This window comes from Haliotis rubra, unplaced genomic scaffold (genome assembly GCF_003918875.1).
Source record: "Haliotis rubra isolate DU_JTF1 unplaced genomic scaffold, ASM391887v1 Scf65, whole genome shotgun sequence".
NCBI lineage: Eukaryota > Metazoa > Mollusca > Gastropoda > Lepetellida > Haliotidae > Haliotis > Haliotis rubra.
The window spans coordinates 821,118-846,604 of record NW_025767357.1 but is presented as its reverse complement, the minus strand read 5'-3'; the positions used below and the strand labels follow the sequence as shown (position 1 = coordinate 846,604).

At 39.7% G+C, this 25,487-nt stretch overlaps 1 protein-coding gene across 4 annotated transcripts in view; it reads right to left on the bottom strand.

The window, feature by feature from the left end:
* Positions 1 to 1,507: 1,507 nt before the first annotated feature.
* LOC124257158 (tyrosine-protein phosphatase non-receptor type 11-like) overlaps positions 1,508 to 25,487 on the bottom strand; it is a 64,696-nt gene continuing 40,716 nt past the window's right edge. For all 4 annotated transcript variants that reach the window (XM_046691157.1, XM_046691155.1, XM_046691158.1 and 1 more), the window contains 13 exons: positions 25,225 to 25,419; positions 24,037 to 24,199; positions 23,069 to 23,185; positions 22,282 to 22,392; positions 21,163 to 21,259; positions 14,876 to 14,955; positions 13,608 to 13,754; positions 12,461 to 12,613; positions 10,784 to 10,941; positions 6,110 to 6,177; positions 5,069 to 5,220; positions 4,012 to 4,157; positions 1,508 to 3,675 (listed from right to left, as the gene is read on the bottom strand). In XM_046691157.1, the coding sequence (XP_046547113.1) occupies positions 3,600 to 3,675; positions 4,012 to 4,157; positions 5,069 to 5,220; positions 6,110 to 6,177; positions 10,784 to 10,941; positions 12,461 to 12,613; positions 13,608 to 13,754; positions 14,876 to 14,955; positions 21,163 to 21,259; positions 22,282 to 22,392; positions 23,069 to 23,185; positions 24,037 to 24,199; positions 25,225 to 25,419 (1,663 nt within the window). In that variant the 3' untranslated portion in view covers positions 1,508 to 3,599. The remainder of the gene's footprint in view (positions 3,676 to 4,011; positions 4,158 to 5,068; positions 5,221 to 6,109; positions 6,178 to 10,783; positions 10,942 to 12,460; positions 12,614 to 13,607; positions 13,755 to 14,875; positions 14,956 to 21,162; positions 21,260 to 22,281; positions 22,393 to 23,068; positions 23,186 to 24,036; positions 24,200 to 25,224; positions 25,420 to 25,487) is intronic.

Here is a 25,487-nt window from a genome sequence, read left to right as displayed (position 1 = left end):
CTGACTTGATATAAATGGCAAAAAGGGCATGCAGATCTGAAAGAGAAGTCATTATACTGGCCTGATGATAACGGTAATTCCGAAACATTTAGCTAATTTCCTTTAAAACTTTCAAGATCAGCAATTATTGTAGTAAGGAAACGTGACTTCAATGACATTAGTTATGAAACAGTGAAACAAATATATACTGAGGGAAACAATTAAGGGAACACCACTTCATCGCAGTGTTTCTTTATTTATTCTCAGATTTTCACCCACAGTGCAATACAAAGCTTGTGAAGAAACTTGGAAAAGAATAAAGGAACACTTGTACTTTCATGTGTTCCCTTATTTGTTTCTGTCAGTATAGTTTTAACAACTCACTATGGTGACATCGTTAAGCGGTTTATGAAAATCAATCAATTCAAAAGATGAAACCACACATTAAATTTTCAGAAAGTAACACGGAAAGAGGAAGTTATAATGCACATTGATATATACACATTTTGACATTTCTCAAGTCACTAAGGCCACGATTAATTATTAGTTTTTCATGTCATGAGGTTTATTCATTTTTTTACTTTTTTAAAGTCAAACTGTTCAAACTGATTGTTTCAAGATACAAATCTGGTGTATATGTAAACCTTTTTAAATACTGTAAATTGTATTCTACAAACCATGACAAATCAATAATAAGATTTGAATCTGAAATTTTTAGCATACGATCGATATAATATATGAACAGGCCCATGAATATCCTATGACAACTTAAAATGGTCTAATACAGGTTATGCTCACTATCTGCAATTGTCAAAAACAACGTATGTTCATGCTTATTCAATAACACTGATAGCTCATAAATGCATATGCAGATCTGTATCTAAGATGACCCAAAAAATATCCCTCATGACCAGTATTTGCCATTTTCTTAATAATTAGGTCACAAAAAGTCTGCTGGATTATATAACACCTCCTTGAGCAGTATCTCAGTTATATCCTGGTATATAATGTTATATATCAGCTTCATGTGGGGTGGGGGACTCAAAGACTCTTCCACTTAGGAGGGAATCATGGGTACTGGCATGGTTCTGACAAACTTTGGATCAGAATCAAGGAACATTATCTTTAATCTAAACCCAGGCGAGACCTTAAATAGATTTGGATTTGGTGGTGTGGTTGTTTAACGCCACACTCGGCAATATTCCAGCTATATGTCGTCAGTCTGTAAATAATCAAGTCTGGACCAGACAATCCAGTGATCAACATCATGAGCATCGATCTACACAATTGGGATATGATTGACCATATATAGAAGAATATTTTAACAATATGGCTTAACCCAAATTATCAGAAAGTCAAATACAGAAATAATGTCAAAAAATTGTTTGCCAAATCAAAATCATCACCATCACCATTTCTGCATACAGCTGTCTCAAACGCAAGACTATGCCACAGAGGCATATGATGGGACAACCTAACATGGTAACATATTCACGCATCTATTTTTGTATAAAATGAAAAAAAAATCTAAAATGTCAAATTCCTTGTATTTCTTTGCCACCTGCTAACCAGTATTGGCTTTCAAAATTGCAAACGACAATATATAACGCTGGCCCTACTATCAGATCCTGATACAGGTAAGGGACACAACCCTGCACAGTAAATTGTGATGCTACAGAGAAAAGGACCAGCCATGCTTTATTACAGAGTGCATCATCAATCAATTCGTAATTGATCCCTAAAACAACCAGTACTGGGCTCAACTTTACTTGACTATCTCAAAAACAACACTAACTTCTTCAAGCATAATGCTTTTCCTTGAATACAGTAAGTTCATCTGAAACAGTCTTTTCCTTTGATTAAATACATAAAGGTCACAGTCGCACCATTTTGAATGTAGGTCTATTCTGAACTTGAGTTGAAAAATGCATTTTGATGCTTGTTGATTTTTGAGCAGAGGAATCCTTTACAAGATGGTGGCCATGAAGGGAGATGGCGCTAGTGACAAAAGATGGGCATTATGTCCAGACAATATAAATGATGGACTGGACAATCGAAGACATCATTGAGTGATATCAGTTTGTTCTTTATTACCCCGAACGCTCAAAGTCTAGTACTGACATCAGTTCTTCAAACAGCAGATACAACATCCTTTATAATGAGACAGTTACTATGGTTGCAATTGTCAACTTTTTGTAGAATTGGTAGAAGAGACAAATCCACATTAAAGTGTGAGATTACCATTATGCGATTATCAAATTTTCACCGAGTTTTGGAATATATGCTGCACAGCAATTTTACTTCCAACTGATAGTTCTAGCGAAATGATTCAAATATCAAAGCTCAAATTCCCAATAATCCCTTTTCAAATAATGGGAAACATTATTTTTCAAAATAAACAAACAAAAATTTACATTATATGTTTTAATGACAACTAAATCGTTCAGTTCTGAGCAAGAGTTACCAAAGTGAAACATGTTTGCAAAATAAACTGACCAAATACTGAATATTTTTCATTCCATTCCAAATACTCGAGAACTGCATGCTCTAGTTTCTATTTAACCAGACTTTTCAACCAATCGTCTTGCTTTCACAATAACCACATGACATATTGTGTTCATCATAAGATGGAAATTAACATAAATATTAATATTATTATTATTACTACAGCACGTTGGGAAGACAAAGAACAATGATCTTCTAAAACACAAATACAAAACACAAATTATTTTGTACACAGTTTCATAAGGCTAAAAAAGTACTTGTTTCTCAGGCATGGCTGACACAAGTGACATATTCTTATTTGGAAACATCTCATATAGACGAGAAGGATAAAATCACTTGATTGCATTAATATACAACAAATAATTCTATTTTTTAACAGATTTCTCACTTAAAAATCTAATGACAAAATCTCCACTTCCTTTGACAAACAAATCTGACAAACATCAGTGTACTTAGGCCTAATTGACAATATAAACACAAGGTACAGATTTCTGATACAAAGATCTTTTAGATGTCAATGCCTGAGAAACCAACTATTTTGATTTTTTTCAGCCTTCCACAAACATCATATAAGCCGGTATCACAGGTATATCGTAACTTTGTTGTGTTTTCACGTGTATGTCCTCCCTGTGTTCAACACTGGCAAAAATGTCATTGAAAATTCACAATTCTGCCGCAAACAATGGTGATCATTATGTACAGTTTTATATTCACAATCGCATCAGTTTCATATGGAAACATCAGAGAAAAACAATAACAAATAAAACAGAGGAATCAATGACCAGACGTCAACAATGACCTTAACACCAATGACCTTGACCATCAGTGACCCTAATCAACAATGGCCTTGACCATCAATGACCTTGACCTTTCACCTCATGCTCCAGGCATGAGCCATGAAAGACAGATATATGTGATGCCATATTATTAGCACTTCATCAACAATACTATGAATAGTTTCCTTTTGGACACATTCACCGCCAAGTCTCCGGGAAATGAAAACGAGTCTCAGTTTTGAAGGTAACGCAAGGTGTAAGCAACGTGCATGGTTACCGTGGAGATCCCAAAGGTAAAGCAGCTATAAGAGACACAGAGACGAGCTAAGATAGTTTATCTCATCTCTTCCCAGCCTTGCCAGTGTCGATAGTGCTGATATTTTGGTAAACTTTGTTGGCATCGTCTGGTGGCGCTCTGAAACAGGTGAAAACAGTAGTGAGTGAGTTTAGTTTTAAGCCACGTTTAGCAATATTCCAGCAATATCATGGCGGGGGACACCACAAATGGGTTTCATACATTGTACCCATGTGGGGAATCTAAGCTGAGTGATCACAGTAAGTGACTGCACGTTATATACTACCAGTATACCAGTATACTGCGATAGTATACACTTTTCAAATGATACATATTGCAATATTTTTCTGTGTTGTAGTTTATAGCGTAAAAGAAATGAACAAAATATTTAGTTATTATTTGTATCAACTGGAAAATTGATTGTATTTAAGCTGAGAGCAAAGCTATACTACTCACCTGGGAACTTTTTTATCTTGAAGACGTGTATTGGATATCTGAGGAGGAAGGGAGTTTGTAGGGATCGAGTTACGTGCACGCGCCATGTTCTCAGATCCCGTGGCATATTTGATGTTAGTGTAATCTCTCCCTGCCATCTGGCTTTTCTGAAAACGTAGCATCTCCGCTTTTAGTATGTGTTTCATGAAAAATATACAAAAATATTCGTAATTATATACACTTGGATGGAGGGGATTATTTATGTAGAATTACCCCAATACAGATAATGTAGGAAATACAACGATCCTAATCCACATTTTCATCATGCACACTTTTGGTACTGCCCACTATCGCATACTTCTTTCTCAAATGCCTACGTCCTACAACCCTATAGCCACATGTGTATGTAGGACCTACATGCATATCATGGCCAATTTTTATTACAATAAATAATATTAAAAAATACAAAAGTGTGACGCTGAATTCTATTACAAATATAATGATATGTCTACAAAATTTATCCATGCTGAAAAGTACATTCCGGTTTGAAGGTCTCCACCACATTGAACTCAATCTTACTCAAAGCATACAAATACTCATATAAATACAGACCATATAATCCCAATCCACACAACATACTGCGTATCATCAGAAAAAGGCACATTTGTCTTGGGTGAAATATCCTTAGGAAGACATTTTATGCCCTATAATAACGTTACACGTAGATATTCCTAACAATATTGGTCTCGAAAATTTGATGTCCAAACCAACAGGGTTCCACTGAACATAGCACAGTGTGACTACCCTAGGTGAGTGAGTGAGTGATTTAAGTTTAATGCCACGCTTAGCAATATTCCAGCTATATGGTGGCGGTCTGTAAGTAATCGAGTCTGGACCAGACAATCCAGTGATCTACGCAATTGGGATACGATGACACGTGTCAACCAAGTCAGCGACCCTGACCACCCGATCCCGTCAGTCGCTTTTACGACAGGCATGGGTTACGGAAGATCAATTCTAACCCAGAACTTCAAGGGTGACTACCCAAGGAAACTCCACAGTAACACAGTGAATGTACCTGCTCTGCCTGCCGCCGCTGTCCTTCAGTGTCCATGTAATGCAACACAGCCATGTATACGAACTTATACTGAGCCTCGGTTTGAACCATGCCCGACCTCTGTGACCTCACCATCTGTATGGTCTTCTGAATGTCGATGTCGCAGTCAAAACCTGTTGGACAAAGAAAACGTTTGAAGTACATTCCACTTTTCGGTTCTTTTTACGATCAAGAGGAGGAACCCTTTTTATGAATAGATATATTCATTATTGCAACTGAGGCGACGTTTCAATGTAGATCCTAATACCGCTATCAAGTAATTATACTAGGGCTGCGCAATATAACTGGTTTACCGGTATTTACCGGTTCAGACATGAAAACGATAAGTATTGCAATATGCTGATCGAAAACCGGTATTTGACTTGCATTCGGAAAACGTCGAAACACTTGGAAATCTTCGGATATTTCCTTGTTTCATTTGTGCCAAATATTATTCACATTTTTATTTTATCATGATTATAAGTTGTTATTAAAGCTTAATCAAGCATAGTGACTTTGTTGTGTTTTTGCTCTATAAATCAAGAAGTAACTCGATTATAAGAAAAAATTTTTGTTTAAAAATACTTCATGCAATATATTGCAATACATGCTTTCGCATCGCAATATATCGCAATATGAAAATTCTCTGCAATACCCAACCCTAAATGATACACAACATTATGCACAAGGAGAATATAAACATAGCCAGATGGGCAAAGGGTAGGAAGGGTTATTCTCGATTAGATATGGTAATGATTCCTCTTCATACCAGCTTCTAAATGCCACTTAAAGACGTCTTTACAGTCAATACCATCAGGCAGCATAAGAATGTCCCCTTTTTAAGAATAGTCCATGGAACAAGCATAAACGTCATAATCTGTAGCTATCCACGCTCAAACAAGACCAAAATGTTTACTTATTTCTGTTACTGTTATTCAGTTCCCTTTTGTAGCAAATTAAAGCATTGAAAATTGGTTCGGAATTATAGCCCTTGAATTGGCTCTTTTTCCTAAAAGACCTTACCATGCACCTTGATCTGGTTCAGTATGATATCTATGACTATGAATGTTCCGGTCCTCCCAATGCCAGCACTGAAACAGAACATATCCACACTTAGCATCCTCCTCAAACTACTACAGGTTAGTTGATTGGTTGGTTGGTTGATTAACGCCGCACTCGGCAATATTCCAGCTATATGGAGGCGGTCTGTAAATAATTGAATCTGGACCAGACAGTCCAGTGATCAACAGCATGAGAATCGGTATGCGCAATTGGGATAGGATGATATGCGTCAACTAAGTCAGCGAGCCTGACCACCCGATCCCGTTAGTGGCATTCTTACGACATGAATGGGTTACTATTGACGCGATTGGGATACGATGACATGTGTCAACCAAGTCAGCGAGTCTGACCACCCAATCCCTTTAGTCGCCTCTTATGACAGGCATGGGTTACTGAAGATCAATTCTAACCTGGATCTTCATGGGTCAAAACAACAGGATGCAAATATGTGACAAACTTGATTCCAAAGTCTGGGGCTCATTCCATGAAACTATCCTACTGCCAAGAAGATCGTAAGGCAAATACTTTGACATATACCAACGGCAGACATAACATTACGATCACTCTGTGATACGGGGTCCAGGTATTTATCACCTTTACTTAAAACTATAGACAAAATTAGACAAAATGGGGAAAAAAGTATTTTGTTCAAAATTGGAATATATTAAAAATGTTATCTGACAAGTTTGGAAACAATTCCACAAAGTGATCATAGCACTAAGATGATCATATTTCCCACACTTTAACGTAGACTTACAGCAGTCCTAGCACTAACATGATCATATTTCCCATACTTTAACATAGACTTACAGCAGTCATAGCACTAAGATGATCATATTTCCCATACTTTAACATAGACTTACAGCGATCATAGCACTAACATGATCATATTTCCCATACTTTAACATAGACTTACAGCGATCATAGCACTAACATGATCATATTTCCCATACTTTAACATAGACTTACAGCGATCATAGCACTAAGATGATCATATTTCCCGTACTTTAACATAGACTTACAGCGATCATAGCACTAACATGATCATATTTCCCATACTTTAACATAGACTTACAGCGATCATAGCACTAACATGATCATATTTCCCATACTTTAACATAGACTTACAGCGATCATAGCACTAAGATGATCATATTTCCCGTACTTTAACATAGACTTACAGCGATCATAGCACTAACATGATCATATTTCCCATACTTTAACATAGACTTACAGCGATCATAGCACTAACATGATCATATTTCCCATACTTTAACATAGACTTACAGAGATCATAGCACTAAGATGATCATATTTCCCGTACTTTAACATAGACTTACAGCAGTCATAGTGCTACCATTGCTTTGTGGAACGGGCCCCTGGTGGTATCCTGAGATGTGAATTCAGTTTAAATGCAAGAAATGCAGAAACTAAAAACTAAGCATGAAAGCATCTTTCTCTATATAGGTGTGTCCAGTGAAATACAAGTCACCTCAACTCTATATAGGTGTGTCCAGTGTCACCTCAACTCTATATAGGTGTGTCCAGTGAAATACAAGTCACCTCGACTCTATATAGGTGTGTCCAGTGAAATACAAGTCACCTCAACTCTATATAGGTGTGTCCAGTGTCACCTCAACTCTATATAGGTGTGTCCAGTGTCACCTCGACTCTATATAGGTGTGTCCAGTGAAATACAAGTCACCTCAACTCTATATAGGTGTGTCCAGTGTCACCTCAACTCTATATAGGTGTGTCCAGTGAAATACAAGTCACCTCGACTCTATATAGGTGTGTCCAGTGTCACCTCAACTCTATATAGGTGTGTCCAGTGAAATACAAGTCACCTCAACTCTATATAGGTGTGTCCAGTGTCACCTCAACTCTATATAGGTGTGTCCAGTGAAATACAAGTCACCTCGACTCTATATAGGTGTGTCCAGTGTCACCTCGACTCTATATAGGTGTGTCCAGTGTCACCTCGACTCTATATAGGTGTGTCCAGTGTCACCTCAACTCTATATAGGTGTGTCCAGTGAAATACAAGTCACCTCGACTCTATATAGGTGTGTCCAGTGTCACCTCGACTCTATATAGGTGTGTCCAGTGTCACCTCAACTCTATATAGGTGTGTCCAGTGTCACCTCAACTCTATATAGGTGTGTCCAGTGTCACCTCAACTCTATATAGGTGTGTCCAGTGTCACCTCGACTCTATATAGGTGTGTCCAGTGTCACCTCGACTCTATATAGGTGTGTCCAGTGTCACCTCGACTCTATATAGGTGTGTCCAGTGTCACCTCAACTCTATATAGGTGTGTCCAGTGAAATACAAGTCACCTCAACTCTATATAGGTGTGTCCAGTGAAATAAAAGTCACCTCAACTCTATATAGGTGTGTCCAGTGAAATACAAGTCACCTCAACTCTATATAGGTGTGTCCAGTGAAATACAAGTCACCTCGACTCTATATAGGTGTGTCCAGTGAAATACAAGTCACCTCGACTCTATATAGGTGTGTCCAGTGAAATACAAGTCACCTCAACTCTATATAGGTGTGTCCAGTGAAATACAAGTCACCTCAACTCTATATAGGTGTGTCCAGTGAAAATACAAGTCACCTCAACTCTACTATAGGTGTGTCCAGTGAAATACAAGTCACCTCAACTCTATATAGGTGTGTCCAGTGAAATACAAGTCACCTCAACTCTATATAGGTGTGTCCAGTGAAATACAGGTCACCTCAACTCTATATAGGTGTGTCCAGTGAAATACAAGTCACCTCGACACTATATAGGTGTGTCCAGTGAAATACAAGTCACCTCAACTCTATATAGGTGTGTCCAGTGAAATACAAGTCACCTCAACTCTATATAGGTGTGTCCAGTGAAATACAAGTCACCTCAACTCTATATAGGTGTGTCCAGTGAAATACAAGTCACCTCGACTCTATATAGGTGTGTCCAGTGTCACCTCAACTCTATATAGGTGTGTCCAGTGTCACCTCGACTCTATATAGGTGTGTCCAGTGTCACCTCAACTCTATATAGGTGTGTCCAGTGTCACCTCAACTCTATATAGGTGTGTCCAGTGTCACCTCGACTCTATATAGGTGTGTCCAGTGTCACCTCGACTCTATATAGGTGTGTCCAGTGTCACCTCGACTCTATATAGGTGTGTCCAGTGTCACCTCAACTCTATATAGGTGTGTCCAGTGAAATACAAGTCACCTCAACTCTATATAGGTGTGTCCAGTGAAATACAAGTCACCTCAACTCTATATAGGTGTGTCCAGTGAAATACAAGTCACCTCAACTCTATATAGGTGTGTCCAGTGAAATACAAGTCACCTCAACTCTATATAGGTGTGTCCAGTGAAATACAAGTCACCTCGACTCTATATAGGTGTGTCCAGTGAAATACAAGTCACCTCAACTCTATATAGGTGTGTCCAGTGAAATACAAGTCACCTCGACTCTATATAGGTGTGTCCAGTGAAATACAAGTCACCTCGACTCTATATAGGTGTGTCCAGTGAAATACAAGTCACCTCAACTCTATATAGGTGTGTCCAGTGAAATACAAGTCACCTCAACTCTATATAGGTGTGTCCAGTGAAATACAAGTCACCTCAACTCTATATAGGTGTGTCCAGTGAAATACAAGTCACCTCAACTCTATATAGGTGTGTCCAGTGAAATACAAGTCACCTCAACTCTATATAGGTGTGTCCAGTGAAATACAAGTCACCTCAACTCTATATAGGTGTGTCCAGTGAAATACAAGTCACCTCAACTCTATATAGGTGTGTCCAATGAAATACAAGTCACCTCAACTCTATATAGGTGTGTCCAGTGAAATACAAGTCACCTCAACTCTATATAGGTGTGTCCAGTGAAATACAAGTCACCTCAACTCTATATAGGTGTGTCCAGTGAAATACAAGTCACCTCAACTCTATATAGGTGTGTCCAGTGAAATACAAGTCACCTCAACTCTATATAGGTGTGTCCAGTGAAATACAAGTCACCTCTCAACTCTATATAGGTGTGTCCAGTGAAATACAAGTCCTCCTCAACTCTATATAGGTGTGTCCAGTGAAATACAAGTCACCTCAACTCTATATAGGTGTGTCCAGTGAAATACAAGTCACCTCAACTCTATATAGGTGTGTCCAGTGAAATACAAGTCACCTCGACTCTATATAGGTGTGTCCAGTGAAATACAAGTCACCTCAACTCTATATAGGTGTGTCCAGTGAAATACAAGTCACCTCGACTCTATATAGGTGTGTCCAGTGAAATACAAGTCACCTCGACTCTATATAGGTGTGTCCAGTGAAATACAAGTCACCTCAACTCTATATAGGTGTGTCCAGTGAAATACAAGTCACCTCAACTCTATATAGGTGTGTCCAGTGAAATACAAGTCACCTCAACTCTATATAGGTGTGTCCAGTGAAATACAAGTCACCTCAACTCTATATAGGTGTGTCCAGTGAAATACAAGTCACCTCAACTCTATATAGGTGTGTCCAGTGAAATACAAGTCACCTCAACTCTATATAGGTGTGTCCAGTGAAATACAAGTCACCTCGACTCTGATACTGATGATTCCCTTGTAGCCCACGACTAACCTGCAGTGGACAACAATGGGCCCAGCTTTGTCATCAATCATCTCTTGTCTGGCGTTCACAACATGGAGGAAGTTAAGCACGCTGCCAGGGTCTGCAGGAACACCATAGTCTGGCCAGGTCTGGAAGTGATACTGGTAGATCTGACGAGGGTCTGATTCCTGAAAAAGAAAACGATTTTCTTACACGCCTGTTGGAAAAATGGTATGGAAGGGATATGTAAGATCCAATTTCAGGTCTGTGAGTGAGTGAGTTTAGTTTTACGCCGAATTCAGTAAATTTCCAGCTATATGGCGTTGGTCTGTAAACAATCAAGTCTGACCAGATAATCCATCTACTCAATTGGGATATGATGACATGTGTCAACCAAGTCAGCGAGCCTGACCACCCGATCCCGTTAGTCGCCTCTGATGACAAGCATGGGTTGCTGAAGACCAATTCTAAGCCAGATCTTCATGGGTAAATTTTGAACAGACTTTGTGCTAAGATTGTAGGCCGGCCCTAGAGACTGCTTTGTGTTCATTATCTATCAGCTCTCACTCACATGGGCAACCAGACTTAACAGTGTGAAAGTAAAGGTCATTTACAGACAGAAGACATTCAGTGTGAAAATGTGAGTAATGGATACCTTGTGATTGATTTCTTGGCCAGGAAATAAAAACAAGGACCTTATATTTCTTCCGGGAAGTTAAGACATGATTAATGAAACAGAAAGTTGACATCAATCCCCATGAAAGTCCAAATTTATTTTGTTGTCAAGGTACAAACACACTTCATGTGAGGTTGCCTAGTTTCTCATGAGACATGTGAGGCTTGTTATGTGTGAGTTCAGAAGTTTGATGTTCCGTGCTTCAGTCAGTAACTTTCAAGATACAGGACGGTCACTTGGGCATAATCGTGTCTGGACTGGTTAATCCTGCGGTTTTGAATACACAGTGACATTTGATGTAATCCTGTGGGTGATATACGAACAAAGATGTATACCATCAGGGTATGATGATACCCAACCAATCAAATCACTGAGGTTACCTGAACCATTGCGACGTAACTTAAATGTGAAAAAAAATAAAAATAAAAATAAAAATATCTGGAATATACTGCCCTAAAAACTTAACTACAGAACATAAATGATACTCACTTAATCTTACACTTTGACTATAACCTTAACCTCGGACTTTTTCCTTGACCCTTGACATTATCCTTGACCTCCTTGACATTATCCTTGCCCCTTGACATTATCCTTGACCTCCTTGACATTATCCTTGACCCTTGACATTATCCTTGACCTCCTTGACATTATCCTTGACCCTTGACATTATCCTGGACCCTTGACATTATCCTGGACCTCCTTGACCCTTGACATTATCCTTGACCCTTGACATTATCCTGGACCCTTGACATTATCCTGGACCTCCTTGACATTATCCTTGACCCTTGACATTATCCTTGACCCTTGACATTATCCTTGACCTCTTACTACTTTCTTAACTTATGACTATAACCATACCCTTTAACAACAACATTGAGCGAGTGAGTTTTAGTTTTACGCTGCTTCTAGCAGTATTCTAGCAATATCAAGGCAGGGGACGACAAGAACATTGACATTGGACTTTAACCCATGGCTATTAACATGACCTTTGACAATAACCTTGACCTCTGACCTAGTTCATGTATACTGACCTGTCCATCCAGGACCATCCTGACCTCCAATTCCCTTGTGATGTAATCTGTCTCGGTGACCTCACTGACTAGTTTCACCTTGACACAGCCATCAGGGATAGGTTTCACAAGCTCTTTTTCAGAGTTATCTGGCCAGTATCGCACAGCCTTGTTCTGAAGAGATCAGAATGACAGTTTCATTAAAAATGAACTTATATAAGCTACTCCAAAGAGTGAGTGAGTGAGTTTAGTTTTACAACACACTCAGCAATATTTCAGCCATATGGCGGCTGTCTGTAGATACTCGAGTCTGGACCAGACAATTCAGTGATCAACAGTAGGAGCATCGATCTACGCAATTGGGATATGATGACATGTGTCAACCAAGTCCTCAAGTCTGACTGACTGAGTGAGTATGGTTTTACGCTGTTTTTAGCAATATTTCAGCAATATCAAGGCGGGGGACACCAGAAATAGGCTTCACAAATTGTACCCATGTGGGGAATCGAACCCGGGCCTTCGGCGTGACGAGCGAATGCTTTAACCACGAGGATACCCAACCGCCCCCTCAAGTCTGACCACCCGATCCCATTAGTCGCCTCTTACGACAAGCATGGGTTACTGAGGATCAATTCTAACCCGGACCTTCAGGGGTCCTACTTCGAAGAAAAGGACCACATGATGTTTACAGTTTTGGTCCAATCAAATACATGGACCCAAAGAGCCATTGAAACAAAATCAAAGAGATTCACAGAGAGTAGAACCCCAGAACATATTATCAAACAAAATGTTTTTCTTGTAAGGATGACCTGTTCTAAATTTTGTTCGCTGGAGACTAAGTCATAATTGTCTCCATTGAAGCTGATGAGCAATGCATGTGGCCAGTTTCCTGGAAATATTTTGAAAGTTTTCTCAAGATGTGGCCCGGAAATGAACCCTACCCTCCTTTAAGGACTAAAATTGAAATTGTTTCCAAGGATGCAAAAAACAATTTGGAATAACTGCAAAAAGGTTTAAGCACCAGTCAAGCTAATCAGTAATGTATATATGCAAATATCTCAAAACAACATGTCTCCCCCTAGCTACAACCTTTGGGGCGAGGAGTAGGCAGGCATAGTTATGTCAAGCTAAAATACTGACCCTGGTAAAAAGTAATACCATGCCTTACCTTTCCCCTTTCCACTTCTTTAGTTGTCATGACGATGACCCGAGAGTTTTCCTGCCAGACCATTCGCCAAAGGTCAGCAACAGTGTGGGGGAGACAACCCTGGGTGGCAACGTACGTCTTCTTTGGTTCCAAGCTGTCCTCCTCAGCCTTGAGAACAAAACATGGGGACAAGATTGAAGAATACTAGATACCATCTGCCAGTTTGGCAACTTTGGTAAGGGATATGCACAAGCAAATTATTTCAAGTCCCATTTTAACTGTCCTGCTAAGACAACGAGTTTGGGGGTTATCTCAGCGTTTGGCCAGAACTACAAAGTGAGTGAGTGATTATGGTTTTACGCTGCTTTTAGCAATATTCCAGCAATATAACGGTGTGGAACACCAGAAATGGGCTTCACACATTGTACCCATGTGGGGAATCGAACCTGGTCTTTAGCATGACAACTGGACACTTTAACCATTAACCACCCCCCCGAATCTCCAAAGCCATCTGGGGCGGTGGGGTAGCCTAATGGTTAAAGCGTTGGCTCGTCACGCCGAAGACCCGGGTTCGAATCCCCACATGGGTACAATGTGTGAAGCCCATTTCTGGTGTCCCCCGCCGTGATGTTGCTGGAATATTGCTAAAAGCGGCGTAAAACCAAACTCAGTCAGTCAGTCAGTCCAAAGCCATCTTATCAAAAAATCAGACTCATAGCTAAGAATACTTTGTGGAACAAGACTCCTCAGTTTAAATTAGTGAGCATATGTTTACACTACTTTCAGCCAGAAACACAATGAAAAGGCTACAAATATTGCAACAGCTTAACATTCAAATACTTTATCGAGTCACCTACTCAACCATCCATACTCCCATTGGAGGTTGACAGTGAGTTTAATTTCAGTCGGTTTGAACAATGTTTCAGTTTATCAGTGTTTGAGGAAAGTGTACTGAGGTTATATGCAGGTTATCCCACGGGCCAGCATGTCCATATCGCCTGCAGATGGGGGTGATAACTGATGTTTACGCTAACAGCGATGTGCTATAAGATTAATCATAAACAGGTCTCTTGAGGCTTGTTGTCCTCTTGTCGGAACTGAATCTCAGCTTGTTCTACATGGGGGTCATTACGAAGAATAACAACCTGTCAAAAGCGCAGCTATTATACATCAACATGGGGGGGGGAGGAGGAGAGGGGGGGTGCTAAAACAAAATCAAAGAGATTCACAGAGAGCATACACAGCTATTATACATCAACATGGTATAAAACTTGGCCCAAACTACTCACTGTGATCAGGTTGGCATTGATGTAGTCAGCCCCCACAACGTTGGGGTCACAGTCCTTCAATAACACCCTTGTGTGGTCAACTGCAAGGTAGGAAGGTCAAGGTCAGATAAAGGTGACACAGTAAAAAGTAACATATTCAAAATTAGAATTTACTGGCAAACAAGAATGATTTCAGCACCAACCTGACAACTGACCCATATTAGCATGTATGAGTGCCACCCATTGGCGCTTGCCATTGTTAGCAAAGGGGCCCCAGGTTGTCCGCTGTCAAGTGTAGTGCGACTTGCTACACCGACATGAGAGTCTTATGTGCAAGGTGTATGCAGCTACGCGAAGAATCAATTTCATCGTCATGCAATGCACGAGCACTAGTCTACATCGGCTCTACCTTTCACAAACCAAATGGGTTTGCTCATTGCTGTGCACCAACACCAAACACGTTCTCTGCGCTGGTCCAACTTATCCTTGTTTGCCAGTAGGTACATGTAACTATAGTCTTAGCCAAACCCCCAGTTTGGTCAGTTGACCTATTTGGGTCCAATCCAACATTTTGGTAAATTCAACCACTTGGACCAATCAAGTTTTTCAGTCAATTCAACTAATTGGACCAATCAAGCTTTTCAGTTAATTCAACTATTTGGACCAATCAATCTTTTCAGTTAATTCAACTACTAAGACCAATCAAGCTTTTCAGTGAATTCAACTAATTGGACCAATCAAGCTTTTCAGTTAATTCAACTAATTGGACCAATCAATCTTTTCAGTTAATTCAACTACTAAGACCAATCAAGCTTTTCAGTGAATTCAACTAATTGGACCAATCAAGCTTTTCAGTCAATTCAACTAATTGGACCAATCAAGCTTTTCAGTCAATTCAACTAATTGGACCAATCAATCTTTTCAGTTAATTCAACTACTAAGACCAATCAAGCTTTTCAGTCAATTCAACTAATTGGACCAATCAAGCTTTTCAGTCAATTCAACTATTTGGACCAATCAAGCTTTTCAGTGAATTCAACTAATTGGACCAATCAAGCTTTTCAGTCAATTCAACTAATTGGACCAATCAAGCTTTTCAGTCAATTCAACTAATTGGACCAATCAAGCTTTTCAGTTAATTCAACTACTAAGACCAATCAAGCTTTTCAGTCAATTCAACTATTTGGACCAATCAAGCTTTTCAGTCAATTCAACTATTTGGACCAATCAAGCTTTTCAGTTAATTCAACTAATTGGACCAATCAAGCTTTTCAGTCAATTCAACTAATTGGACCAATCAAGCTTTTCAGTCAATTCAACTAATTGGACCAATCAAGCTTTTCAGTCAATTCAACTATTTGGACCAATCAAGCTTTTCAGTTAATTCAACTAATTGGACCAATCAAGCTTTTCAGTGAATTCAACTAATTGGACCAATCAAGCTTTTCAGTCAATTCAACTAACTGGACCAATCAAGCTTTTCAGTCAATTCAACTAATTGGACCAATCAAGCTTTTCAGTCAATTCAACTAATTGGACCAATCAAGCTTTTCAGTCAATTCAACTAATTGGACCAATCAAGCTTTTCAGTCAATTCAACTACTTGGACCAATCAACTATTTCACTTAATTCAACAATTACACAACCATTTCGATCAATTTCGCCACTAGAATCCACTCAAGCATTCCAGTCAGTTTAACGACACAGACTCCATGAACAGTTTTGGTCCAATCAAATACTTGGACCCAAAGAGCCATTGAAACAAATTCAAAGATATTCACAGAGAGTAGTGCCCCAGGAAATATTATCAAACAAAATGTTTTTCTTGTTGTAAGGATGACCTGTTCTAAATTTTGTTTATTGGAGACTAAGTCAACACTGTCTCCATTGAAGCTGATGAGCAATGCATGTGGCCAGTTTCCTGGAAATATTTTGAAAGTTTTCTCAAGATGTGGCCTGGAAATGAACCCTACCCTCCTTTAGGACTAAGCTGAAATTGTTTCCAAGGATGCAAAAAACAATTTAGAAAAACTGCAAAAAGGCTTAAGGCACCAGTCAAGCTAATGAGTAATGCAGTGTTCCCGGTGGTTTTGAAAATTACCGGCGGCTTATGCCGACGGGGTCTGAAAATTCCGGCTGAACTAGTTTTTATCCGGAGAGACAAATTAATCAGTAATCGCAACGATATACTGTACGTAAATGTGTTGAAAAGTCTGCCGTACGAGTTGCTTGTTTTTCGAGAATGCTCATTAGACCTGACAAAAGTATTCGCCATTTGGCATATATAGCCGTTCGTCTCGTATTTTGTCACAATCAGGAAATGAAAGCGGTCCAACTAAATTCGATAAATGTGTTCAGAATGTCATTCGCTATCTAAATGACTGTGAAATGTGCAAATAATTAGTGTTTATATACCTGTGGTGAATTTCAACCTGCATTTCACGAGTTGAAAACAACGATTCTCGGACACATGCTTCGGCAGCGGGTCCACAATAACATTGTCAAAGAGCAAAGTAACCATGTTTCGAGGAATTCATTAAATAAATTGAATAAACTAATGAATAAAATCAACAACATTCATAAAAGTTGTACATATAAAATTACTATTTTCCATGTTTTTGTGCGATCATGTAATGTAAGTCAAGTCACTGACAACTGACATCTCGGCTCTCGCTAGCCTCAATCTTCAAGCTCGGACCGATGTTTAATGCTAAAATATATACATGAAGCATATTTGTCACAGGTCATAACCTAGCACGATCGTCAAAAAGTTCCATAATTTACGTTATAGGTAGCGATTTCTTCCTTAATATGTTCAGAATAGCATTATTTTACCCAAAACTTCTGTCTAAATCTAAAAGTTTTGGTTTTACGAGGATCGAATCCATTGCCGTAATATGATTGGCTGCTTTAGGTCCGCGTGTCAGATTTTGACCAATTCGACCCTTATAGCAGACTGTGGCGAAAAGCGTCATTAGAAACCAATCTTTATCCAATAAAATCGCTTCTTACAACTGTGAAAAAACTATATAGTCTATATTTAGATGTGGGATTGCCACCCTAGTTTTCAATATACGTTTGCATAATGATCTGAAGAGAACAAAGAATAAACAAAGATGTTATCTGCAAGTTTATTAAATCTGCCGATAAATGGCAACTTTAAGCAATACAAAATTTACCGGCGGCAGCTACCGACGGCAGTTGAAAATACCGGATCTTCACAATTTTTATCGGTAAAAATCCGGTAATTACCGGAGAACGGGAACACTGGTAATGTATATATGCAAATATCTCAAAACAACATGTCTCCCCCTAGCCACAACTCTTGGGGCGAGGAGTAGGCAGGCATAGTTATGGAAGAATGTCAAGCTAAAATATTGAACCTGGTAAAAAGTAATACCATTGAACCCATTCGAGTATTTTGGTCATTTCAGCATGTAGACCTTATCAGTCCTTCTGGTGGAATCAATGACTTGGGCCAAATTGTCCATTTTGGTAAATTCTGCAATTTTGTCCCATTCTACAATTTATATCCAGTCACATTACATTTTGGTTGAACTTCTAACTAAATAATGACAGAACACCATGGACAGCCAACTCCATGTCCTACACCACTAGAGAGTGAGTGAGTGAGTCAGTTGGGTTTTACGCCGCTTTTAGCAATATTCCAGCAATATCACACGGGGGACACCAGAAATGGGCTTCAAACGTTGTGCCCATGTGGGGAATCGAACCCGGGCCTACAGCGTGACGATCGAACACTTTAACCATTAGACTACCCCACCGCCCCATCACCACCACAGATTTCAACACCAGTATCAGGCATGTGAGTGAGTGAGTGAGTGCGTGAGTTTAGTTTTACGCCGCACTCAGCAATATTCCAGCTATATGGCGGCGGTCTGTAAATAATCAAGTCTGGACCAGACAATCCAGTGATCAACATGATGAGCATCGATCTACGCAATTGGGAACCGATGACATGTGTCAACCAAGCCAGCAAGCCTGACCACCCGATCCCGTTAGTCGCCTCTTACGACAAGCATGGGTTACTGAAGATCAATATTTTAACCCGGACCTTCACAGGTGTACCGGACATGTACACAAGAGGGCAGCATTACAACTGTTACGATTCACTCAGGTATTCATAAATTCAATACGTTAATAGCGATCACTAGAATCAAATATTGTGATTAATGTCCCTATGTTGGGGAAAGGGGAAGTTCATTTGAGTGCAGCTCCTTAATTACACATTTATGGCATTTGCATTGCTTAGAGGAAGAAAAGTTTTAAAATGAAAAAATATAAATTCTATAAACAAAAATTCTCTTTATAGCCTGACAGAGTGATAACATGTTACTGAAGGAAACAGGCTGTGGGCTGTCATTCCTGATACAACAGCACTACATACGCTGAGCTGGGAAACGACACTTAACCTCGTATTCCTAACGACTGCTAGTCAACTGAGTACACCATGACAGCAGCTCGAGGCCTTGGACTTCCTGGTTTGTGCAGGATGTTATTCATAGCACTGATATTGATGACGTGAACTGACGTTGGTATAGCAGCATATAGAATGACCTACATACAATAGCATGCTTCTACTCACATCAAAACCCTAACACGCTCATACACTTTTTAGATGATTTTTTTAAAACTACCTGCCAACTCAAATATGGTTCAAGATGAAGTATTTATTTAAGGTTCAATATTTCAGACAGTTTTTGTGTGCAACTCCTGATCATAAGGCAGGGCAAAAAAATCATTTCAGATTATTTTTCAAACATAAATGTGAAATATATTGCCAAGTGTGCAGTGTTAATTATGCTTGTCTTATTGACTACTAGTAATCTATTGTCTAGCTGTTTAATATTTCATAGGGGCGGTGGGGTAGCCTAGTGGTTAAAGCGTTGGCTCGTCATGCCGAAGACCCGGGTTCGATTCCCCACATGGGCACAATGTGTTAAGCCCATTTCTGGTGTCCCCCGCCGTGATATTGCTGGAATATTGCTAAAAGTGGTGTAAAACTAAACTCAGTCAGTCAGTCAGTAATATTTCATAACATTTCTTATAGCTGTTTAACCTGTTGTGATTTACATTTTGTTACATTTTCTCACTGTCTAACCACTGTAACGTATTGTCAAGCTGATCAAACGTCTGTAGCATGTGTCTGTAGCATGCGTCTGTAACATGCGTCTGTAACATAGGTTCTTGCTGTGTAACCTATTGTCTAGCTGTTAACTCAGTATAACTGATTGTCAGGTATTTTTGCCAGTGTAACCTACTCTCTAACCTACTCTCTAACCTACTCTCTAACCTACTCTCTAACACCATGCTGCTAACTACTACAGTAAAACAGGTGGATGACTTTGGACAAAAATAGAATCTTACTATCATGTCTTTTGATATCAAATATCTCAACACTCATCAAACAAGGTTTTGAGCTCTCTCCAGCCTTGGAGTATAAAACTTATAAACTAGGTTGCATGAAATTTATCTTGCCTCACACATAAATCTTGTTTTCCGATTGGCTGAGAGCTCTTCTATTATCTTCAATGCACCCCGCTTACAAGCGAGTAACATTTTCTATGTACCCCGCTGGGAATGCCGAACTTATTTGGTACTTCGTAGTAGTAATTCTTTATCTCAAATAACATTGAATCACGTATGACGTACGGAAATTACCGATGTTTTGCGAATGCAAATCGATGGAAGGGAGATAAGTCTAAATTTGTTTTTCTTGTCGTCTGGTTACAACATACTATGATCCGATACCCATGCTTCAAACAGTTCAAAATTACCACTGAGGTGTTTGGTAAGATAAATACATTGTTCACTGGTCCCTCGGGGCCCATGGGTTGATGTACCCTCGATGTTTCTTATTGTTCCCCTTGCCCTTCAGACAAAACTAAACAAACATCGGGGGTACATCAGCCCGTGTCCCCCTCGAGACCAGTGAGTGAGTGAGTTTGGTTTTACGCCGCTTTTAGCAATATTCCAGCAACATCACGGCAGGGGACACCAGAAATGGGCTTCACACAATGTACCCATGTGGGGATTCGAACCCGGGTCTTCGGCGTGACGAGCCAACGCTTTAACCACTAGGCTACCCCACCGCCCCTCGAGACCAGTGAACAACTTATAATATGCCAATACAGTAGAAGGTCAAGACACACAAAGTTATCATCATCCTCAGGTCAGCTACAAATCTGAAAAAATGGAACATCTGTCCCGAGATGACGATATGTTCAGAACATGTTAAAACAGGTGTATGCTCAAGGTTTTAGGAACTGTATATGGCAAATACTCACATGGTAAAATATTTTTGTATCTATTTTTAGCTTTGTTTTCTGGTCTCATGCCTTCCTTTCGGCTGTACAGGTGGCGAACTTCTTGCTGCTGCAGTTGCTGAAATTACAGGTAAATGACAATCACAGGTAAATGATGATCACGGGTAAATGACAATTACAAGTTAGTGACAATCACAGGTAAATGACAATCACAGGTAAATGATGATCACGGGTAAATGACAATTACAAGTTAGTGACAATCACAGGTAAATGACAATCACAGGTAAATGATGATCACGGGTAAATGACAATTACAAGTTAGTGACAATCACAGGTAAATGATGATCACGGGTAAATGACAATTACAAGTTAGTGACAATCACAGGTAAATGACAATCACAGGTAAATGATGATCACGGGTAAATGACAATTACAAGTTAGTGACAATCACAGGTAAATGACAATCACAGGTAAATGATGATCACGGGTAAATGACAATTACAAGTTAGTGACAATCACAGGTAAATGATGATCACGGGTAAATGATGATCACGGGTAAATGACAATTACAAGTTAGTGACAATCACAGGTAAATGACAATCACAGGTAAATGATGATCACGGGTAAATGACAATTACAAGTTAGTGACAATCACAGGTAAATGATGATCACGGGTAAATAACAATCACGGGTAAATGACAATCACGAGTAAATGACAATCACAAGCGAAGACGAAATTTTATATTCTTCAAAATAACTGACAGTATTGCAAAGTTTGAAATAAAAAGCCCACATGATTATTTCAACCTCAGAGACACAAAATACTTTGCCATTACTTTGAATACCCAATGTGTAGTGTGAGATGGTATATTTTGGACATCATACTTCTTCTTGAAATGTGTTGCATCACTCTGACAATGTAATTACTTCCATATAGCTGTGTATTTTAAAGACAATCTTGTCTGTTATATGTTAATGACAAGTTTGAATGTTGTCCATGTGAAAAAAATTACAAATGTTTCATAAGCTGCTTAAAGCATACTAAAAACAATATTGTGATGAAATATTGTTTATATTCCTACTGAAATGAATTAAGAAAAATTTATATGTAGCTGATCCTATAGTGAAAAGTCCATCTACCTCAAACTCGTCCCAGAAACCTCCCTTGTTTTTGTCATTCTCCTTCTCAGCCTGCAGCTGTTTGATGCGATTGTCGATACCAGATGCAGTGATTCGAGTGGCATTGAACGGCTGAAACAAGACAACATTACAAGTTCCTGAAACATATTTCACGTGAAACACTCATAGTGAGTGAGAACGGTTTTACGCCGCTTTTAGCAATATTCCAGCAATATCGTGGCAGGGGACACCAGAAATGGGCTTCACACTTTGTAACCCTGTAGGGAATTGAACCTGGGTCTTCAGCGCGACAAGCAAATGCTTCAACCACTAGGCTACCCTACCGCCCCAAACACTCATAGCCTGGTATGACAAGGACAGTAGCTTGTCTGTCAGTTCTTGCCAGTCAAAAATATCCCAGCTTTGTCAAAGGACTGTGTAAATAATCAAGTTTGGATCAGAGACTAAATATGCCGATTGTCCCACAATCAGGCTACAACAGGCAGTTAGCCAGTTCCTGCTCATTTAATATGATTGAGCTCACAGCAGTTATCGGCTTGGCAAGTTACTTCTAAACATTTTCGAAGGCAAGTTATTTAATCTTTGACAACTTCCTTACAGGAAGTTTTCCACAAGAACAACAGTTACAACCTTACTCATACAATGGCATTACAAAACACAGATAATCTGATGAAGAGCTTCTCAAACCATTGTCAACTTTATGTAATCAAAGTCAAATACTTATCAACATCATTGCTGTAGACTCTCAAAAGAATGTATGGAACATATATATCATGTAAGCACTCACCATTTTAAGATGGACAACGGTGCCTGATGTTTCCACCATTGGGTTCTTCTTGTAATGATCTACTAGTTCTGACAGTGTCTGGAACTGCTCCCCTCCACCGACATCATACTTCTCTTCCTGCAGTGAAATGTATAGGTGAGGTGAGGTGAGGTAAGGGTGAGGTGAGGTGAGGTGAGGTGAGGTGAGGTGAGGTGAGGTGAAGTGAGGTGAGGTGAGATGAGGTGAAGTGAGGCATGGTGAGGGTGAGGTGAGGCGAGGCATGAGGAGGTGAGGCCAGGGGGAGGTGAGGGGTGGTGGTGGGGGTTGGTGTGATGTGGATGGCGAGGTGAGGTGAGGTGAGGTGAGGCCAGGCCAGGGCCAGGGGTTTGAGGGTGGTGGTGGGTGGGTGTCGATGTGGATGGCGAGGTGAGGCTGGTGAGGCCAGGCCAGGGGTTTGAGGGTGGTGGTGGGTGGGTGTTGATGTGGATGGTGAAGTGAGGCGAGGTGAGGCCAGGCCAGGGGGTTTGAGGGTGGTGGTGGGTGGGTGTCGATGTGGATGGCGAGGTGAGGCGAGGTGAGGCCAGGCCAGGGGGTTTGAGGGTGGTGGTGGGTGGGTGTCGGTGTGGATGGCGAGGTAAGGCGAGGTGAGGTGAGGCCAGGCCAGGGGGTTTGAGGGTGGTGGTGGGTGGGTGTCAGTGTGGATGGCGAGGTGAGGCGAGGCACGTGAGTTGAGGGTATATGGGTGACTGTAATAAGGTGAGGTGGATCTTAGAGTTCAATGGATGTCTTTTACTAGACTGAATGAAATTTTACAGACTAGTGGATAAAGTCACAGACCATCTAAGTAGATCTAAACATATCCCTGACTATGCCATCTGCAGTAGCCACAAATATTCTTGTGACAAGAAGTGAAATGGTGTAAAGAAAACATGCTAATGAGGATATATAAGTATATCACTATTCCAAATGAAAAAAGATCAAGGACTTACGTGATATCGAATCTTGACGTGTGTTATTTTATCCTCACATCTGACAGAAAGAACAAAGTCACCCGGTTTGCTTTGACTCTCTCGCACCAAGTAACTGCCATTTTTACCCTTGTCCATTAAACACTTTTCGGCCTCTTTTCCAGATATATGACCATGAAACCATCTGCAACAAAGATAGGTGGATTTTAATTTGTGTTGGGAATCGGAAACCAAATCCACTATCTATTATCAGAGGACTTGTGGTGAAAGATTATCGATTATAACTGAAATATATATACATTTTTAATGTAATCACCAATTTTAAGGGTTTTTCCCCAGGTTTTTTCTAATTAGCAATATATTTTCATATCTAAATCTTAAAGTGCAGTAATTTTACTTTCTACATACAAATTATTCTGTTTATTTATACAACAAATATTTATCAGTATTATAACCAGGATATTTAGAATTAAAAACATTATATACATTTCATAAAGATTTAAGGAAAATTTGAAGTCAAGATAAGAAGGGTCAATGTACTGGGAAAGTGCGTTGACCCTTCTTCACTTGACTTTAAATTTTCCTTACATCTATCTCATTGCGTTCACGACAGATGTATAACTTTATTTATAGACAGGTTACAGTAATATTTACCGTAGTGATGAATACGAAACTATGAAAACATTGCACTTAGCTTTATGTCATTGAGTGCATCTTCATTCGTGAATATTTGTCAAATTTAATGGTTAGTTTACTTCAATCATGTGTCTTATAATAAAAGAACAAAATTCTGATTTACATGAAAATGTTTTTTACAATCGAATATTATGTTTAATCCTTCTTTCGATCAATTTTCGATCATTGGAACACCACTAATTTTAATAGATGACGGAATACATCAGCCCTAAGACAGACTGACCTCTCTGGGTTAGAGTTTTAATACATCATGGAATACATAAACTCTCAGACAGATGGATGGAATACATCAACTCTCAGACAGACAGATTGATTACATCAACTCTCAGACAGACGGATGGAATACATCAGCTCTCAGACAGACGGATGGAATACATCAACTCTCAGACAGACGGATGGAATACATCAACTCTCAGACAGACGGATGGATTACATCAACTCTCAGACAGATGGATGGATTACATCAACTCTCAGACAGACGGATGGAATACATCAACTCTCAGACAGACTTACCTCTCTGGAGTTGGGTCTTCTGATATCAGAGGGTACTTCAACTCGATGACTTCTCCATTCTTTTCCTTCAACTGGCTGTGCCTTTCCATGTAGTTCTGCACGAGTTCTGCCAGGGTGGCAAACTTCTCTCCCCCGTAGAGGTCATAGAAGTCCCCCGTGTTCTGGATCTTGATGTGGGTGACTTCACCATTGCGTCTGCACCAGAAACAGAGAAAGTCAGTGAGTGGAGGTGGTCCTATTGCAGGGAATGAGAAACTATGTGA